At 42.9% G+C, this 6,000-nt stretch overlaps 1 protein-coding gene across 2 annotated transcripts in view; it reads right to left on the reverse strand.

Annotated features, from left to right (window-relative positions):
• meis1b (Meis homeobox 1 b) overlaps window positions 1-6,000 on the reverse strand; it is a 77,352-nt gene that overhangs the window by 40,214 nt on the left and 31,138 nt on the right. For both annotated transcript variants that reach the window (XM_014333612.2, XM_005922421.3), the window contains exon 8: window positions 1,437-1,582. In XM_014333612.2, the coding sequence (XP_014189098.1) occupies window positions 1,437-1,582 (146 nt within the window). The remainder of the gene's footprint in view (window positions 1-1,436; window positions 1,583-6,000) is intronic.

The raw sequence follows: 6,000 nt of genomic DNA on the forward strand, positions 1-6,000 counted from the left end.
AAATGCACTGAGCGATGAATACCATCGACATCAAAGACAAGCTACAAATAAATAAAAAGTTGAGCCCATGCAATAGCCATCATCCAACAACCAAATTGCTTTCGTTAACATCATCACTGTTGTGCAATTCAAACCAACACCCACAAAGCCAGAGCGTATCAAGTTCTCCACAAACTCCTGACATAGGCAGAATGTGTGTGACGCAAGGTTTTTCCCTAGCGTAGCTGTGTATGCTGAAATGAAAAATGTAACGAAAGTCTTCATCTGTCACACAAAAAAGCAGTTTCACTTACTGTATTTTTATATTTTTTAAAGGTTAGCAGTACGGTGTATCTTAATATTAATTCCGGGTGGTCATATTGTGCCCTGTTCATACTTTATCTGAATCGATACAAAAACAGATGTGGGAGGTGAGGTCTCAAACCAACGTTAAGGAAAATGTATTAACTATTTGTTGACTGAAAACATATCAGCTCTTTTTCTTAAAATACCATTTAAAACTATAATAAAAACAGCAAAGCTTCTCATTCTTGGCAATGATTATTGCAGATACTAGCTGTGTAATATGCACTCATAGGGACTAAGGAAACTATAATCACTCTGAGTTAGTAAGCTGTACCAACACTGAAGCAAGTGACTCTTTATGGGGTGGGGTAAAAAAAAAAAAAAGAAAACACTGAAGAATTTCATTTCATGACAGACCATGTAAACTATGGTACACTGTTCTTTAACTAGACATCTTTAATAAGTCGAATGATTCGGCTTGAACGGAATCAAAATTGTGTTGGCCAAGGGAGCATTCAGCTCACTGTTGGTTCCATCCCAGCAGTCACATTGGCACCCTCCATTGCCTAAATACATTTTTCCCCACAAAGTATCTGTGATGCAGTCAGATGGTGTTAACGGCATTTGTATTCTCTGCTATAATTGAGGAAAAATGGAGCCAAACCACAGGCCTTTGCAGCATCCCCGGCATCTGTTAAATAATGACAGATTTGTTTTTAATAAGGTTCATCTATGTATCTGCAGTTATGGCCAGGGGCATCTCTCCTTGGCTTCAACCTTATTCAGTTTCAGCAGATGAGAAGTGAGAACGCAGGCTGCAGAGATCGCCAGCAGATTACACAGGCCTCCATCTTTGAAGTGTGCACCGTACGAACAAGGATACACTATGAAGAAGAGGGGCTGTGGTGTGTGTGTGTGTGTGTGTGTGTGTGTGTGTGTGTGTGTGTGTGTGTGCGCGTGTGCGTGTGTGTGAGAGAGAGAGAGAAAGAGTGGCTCAGTGTGTTCTTTTGAGTAGTGCAGAAAGACAGAGCGTATCTGTGTGTCTATGTGCAAGTATAACAGTACAGACAGCCCGTGGCTGTAAAATGAAGTTGAGTGTGCACTCGTGATATGAAACTGAGAGTGAACGAATGGCGTTTGGCTCAACTCACCGTTAGGTGCTGGAAGAGCCATGCTCTCATGATGTTGGTGGCCACCTTAGGGAAAATCCCTCTCTTCTTGTTGTGTTTCTTTTCTTTATCCGGGTCATCGTCATCCCCTGTGCTCGGCGAAGCCACACTGTTGTCCAGACCATCACCTGTCACATGACAAGAAACAGGAAGAGACAGTGGAGATCAGACACACAGTTTGTTTACTTCCTGCATTTGCTGCGCCTCTGTGTTCAAAGGGAATAAATACGATTTCGAGGGAATTCTGGAGGGCTTTGTATGCACAGAAGGATGGATATAGAGACACAACAATGGCAAGAAGAGAATGGCTGGAAAACAGCACCTCATAAATGCATTCATTTTTAATACATTTATAAATAACCCTCCCTTTCATTTTGCTCCCCCCGTCACTTGAAAACAGAGCAAGCGCTTGCATCTTCCTGGGAGAAAGACAGGGAGAAGGGGAGCACAAAGGACTTGTAAGGTCGCATTTCCCCACTCTCCCATCCAAGCCCACGCAGAATTGAAAATGACAGAGAGATTTAGGCTTTATTATCCTGAGGGGAAAATAGTTATTGAAGCGTTGCCCCAGCGCATTCTGCCATTTTACCTGAGGTGGAAAGAGTAACACGGCACTACAAAAGGCAAGGTTGCAAGGAGGGGGAAGGCAGAAAATAAAAGGAAAATAGGTAGAAAAAAGGAAGTCAGAGGCACATACAGAGCTAACAAAGCTAACTGCTTTTCATAACAATGGCGTCATGGCTGCTTACAGCAACCTGTAGGGCTTCGATAAGACTCTATTAAGGCCAGTTAACCTCACCTAAGGGGAACACTGAGAAAGCTCAGCGTATTTGAGCACTGACAGAAAGAGAGAAAGGAAGGCGCTCCACGGGCCTTTTCTCTGCATTCAGACTCAACAACATGAACCCATACTCACACTCACACACACGCAGCACATATTCAAAACCATCCAATTATGGTACGTTTTCTATACAGCTCCAGTGGAGAGAAAGGGCCTCTTCCCATCCGTGGCTGTGAAAAGCCTAATTGTTATTATCATTATTCAAAAATGTGAGCCACCCTCAATGAAGATGATAATCATAAAAGAAACATGAGGCAAGGTAAACAAGTGGCACCTTCACTGCTAAACATTTCAGAGGCAAATAACTGACTTTTGTCCTGTATCGCCTCTCTCGACTGGAAGTGAGGGGAAATAAAAATGTGAGAAAAAAGCAAAACAAAAAACAAAAAACCCCCACTAAAGCAGTGCACACAATTGGATCCAGTTATTTATTGATTACACACAAAGCACTTCTAAAGCTTCTAGGTCTATTCACTGTGGCAGGGATAGATAACTGCAATGAAATGGGCCTGCGTTCCACTAACTTGCAGAGGGCGACACCCAGCACCTAGCTAAACCCTAAGCCCCGATTCATCGATAATTAATAGGCATGTTGGCGCTAATCCGGTTGGAGATGACTTTTTTCCAGCCTGCCACATCAATGGAATAATCAAGGGCCTAAAACCCAGGCCTTTGCTCCCCATTACCTCAGGCAAAAGAATTCCTGAAAGCATGCCTGGAGGGCACCTGAATTATATACACCATTAGGAGAGAGAGAGAGCCTCAACGATCCATACGAAACAACGCTCTCAGCTAGCTCTCACTCTCTCGCTCTGTTCTAGCAGAAGGAGATACATATGCACACATATTGAAGGGTTTTTAATGAACCTCATGTGAAAGTGGAGGGGATGCTATCGAGGGTGAAGAAGGGATAAAACAAGAGACAGCTTATTATAGATGGCCTGACAGTGATGCAAACACCTGCCATTGTGAGGCAGGTAAACCAGCTGGTTGAACTGTACTGTCACATCACCAAAATGTAATGGTTGAGCTACTAGTCACTGGATGATGTTATGGACAGGATAAAAGGATGAAAATCTGCTATAAAGAAAGAATTAGTAAAAATGTTCACAAATGTTCCAGAGCTTAAATAATATTACATTTGTGTGTTTCCACAGCACAAAAGCCATATATATTTAATTCATAATGATGTAAAACAAACACACATCAAACCAGAACTAAATAATCTTTACCCAATTAATCACTTATGGCCAATCCATTAATTGATTAACAGACTAACCACGCAAGCGCCATTAAACCTAGCTTCTCTTCCTCTCTGTCCTTAAAAAATGCTTTGTTTTGTTTTTTTTTTAAATGTGGGCTTTGGTTACATCATTAGTCTGGGACAAATGCAGCCGGAGCTTAACAAGTGAGTTTTTTTCTTCCTACTGTTTCAGGACTAAAATACACCCACCCTTCTGTCTACATCTCTCTGCCTGGTGGAAAAGAGGGGTGAGCCGAGCCGTGGCCCTGTAATCTAAGACCAGATTTTCATTGGAAGCAAATGCTTTCAATCCGTTGTAAAGACCGGCTCATGTTCAGCAAAGCCTACAATAACAAACCCAGGGGCTTGTCCCATGCGAGTTGGGGAAAACAGAAGCAAACGGCCAGAGTACCAGCTCAGTGTGGGTGAGCGAGTGAGTATTCATGCAGGTGAGCAAGTGGGAAAGAGTTGGTGTGCATGGAATCTCAGGGAAGAGGTGAGAATCATGAGAAGCATAGAGAACAGGGAAAACAAGGGAGGATACAAAAAGGGGAGCAAATGAAGTACAAAAGTACTAAAAGAGTGTATGCTCAGAAAAACTGCATGATTCTCTGTGTGTTCTTGCTGCAATTTTTTTGTCACCCATCACCCTAAGCCAGGGAAACCTTAACACTTACCAATATTAATCCTCCCCCCCTTATCTCTCTTCGCTTATACCTCTGAGTCTGACCTATACACGCTTATTTTTACCTAGAAGGGGGAAAGGAAAGAGGGCTGGAGAAGGGCTGTCAATTTTATTGGCATTTCCATTTTCAGTGCAATTTGATACCAATCACCTCTACATGGTCTGGGGCTAATTTCTGCTTTTCTTTAACCCCAGCAAGTGAGGAAAGAGTGGGGGGTGGGAAGAGAGAAAAAGGGAGAAAGGAAGGGTGAAACTGGAAAGGTGCTGAAGCTGTGTCTGGCAGCCATGTTGGGGAAATGTCAACTGTGTTACCAGAGCCCGTCGGAGAAAGAGAGGCAAAAACAGGGAGAGACAGAGAGGGAGAGATAGTGAAGGACCATAAGAAAATAGAAGGAGACAGTGTTAGGGGAAATGAAGTGAGAGAGAAAGAGAGAATGAAAAAGTGGAAGACCAAACTCAAGCCACTGACTGGAGCAGTACAGAGCGAGAAAATAATTGGTAAGAAAGGGAAAAGATGCAGTGGTGCACTGGAGTTAATCAGCTGGAAAATAATAATAATGATAATAATACACAGACAGAATTGTCAGCTTTCATAATGCAGATCTATATTTTTCGTTTATTGGGTCTTTGAGGTGAAATTTTCAGAAAAAGGTCCTCCAGAGACATTCTGTACCATCCATTTCACTATAAAGAGATGTGTGATTTAAAATAGATAAAAATTTGGCTTACAGTGAAACAAACATCAGCAGAGTACAGTGTATCATTTGATGCTCGTCAACTGATGTTTGTAGCCCAAGCTGAACATACCACACAGATGCGGGGAGTGAATACTATAAAACTGACATTTTTCTTGCTGAGAAATATGGTATTGCATTGCCATATCCCGATACATGTCGAGATGTGGCTGGTGTGGAGGCTAACAAAAACATGGGTCTGTTGTTATGACATGTGGTTACACACTGGTGCATGTCGCCCTCAAAGCAGATGACTCAAGCATCTTGGGCATACTCAATAGACCAAATGCAAACATTTCTGTAGTCTTTTGTGGTGTCAGTATGGATCACTGGTATGCTTGAATGGGCAGAAAACATGGGCTATGCAAGCACTGATCTCAAATTCATCTTCATTAGTATAGAAGTGGCCACAGTGACATCATAATCCGTCCACCACTTAGCCAATAGCCCTTTTGGTGGTCAGTCAGATGGTTGTTCACACTGCTTTTCAGTCACCCACTAAACTATCCAGTCAACTAGTCAGCCTATAAAGCCAGTGAGCAAGTACAACAGTCAGTCATAAAGCAGCCCTGCTTGTCATGTGCTTTGTCAGTCTGTCAATCAGTTATTTAGAATTCTAGCCATGCAACTAGCTAACCACTCAACCAATGAACAAGTCAGTCATTCTACATACATGGGCTGTGAGCCTTATTAAGAGCATCAGCAGGCTCTAACCCTGCGCTGCATGCATACAGCATGTGGATGCTAGGCTAGCAAGCTCCAGTCTCCCCACAGGCACAACTCAGGGCCTACTGATCGGCCATGACAACATCTTTGTAACTATTGGTGAGGTGGGGGTGCTGGGAAGATGGAGAAGGGTGAATCAATGCAGGACAGTGGGGGTGCATGTTTGTGTGTTAAGAATGTTTGCATGCATGGATGTGCATTTGTCTGTATGTGTGTGTCTATCTTTGCCTTTCTTTATTCATGTGCGTTTCCTGGTGTGTGTGTGTGTGTGTGTGTGTGTGTCAATTAGGAGCAGGCCACTGACTGGAAGGAGCCAG

Source organism: Haplochromis burtoni, unplaced genomic scaffold (genome assembly GCF_018398535.1).
Source record: "Haplochromis burtoni strain Fernald_Lab_line unplaced genomic scaffold, NCSU_Asbu1 Contig_57, whole genome shotgun sequence".
Classification (NCBI taxonomy): domain Eukaryota; kingdom Metazoa; phylum Chordata; class Actinopteri; order Cichliformes; family Cichlidae; genus Haplochromis; species Haplochromis burtoni.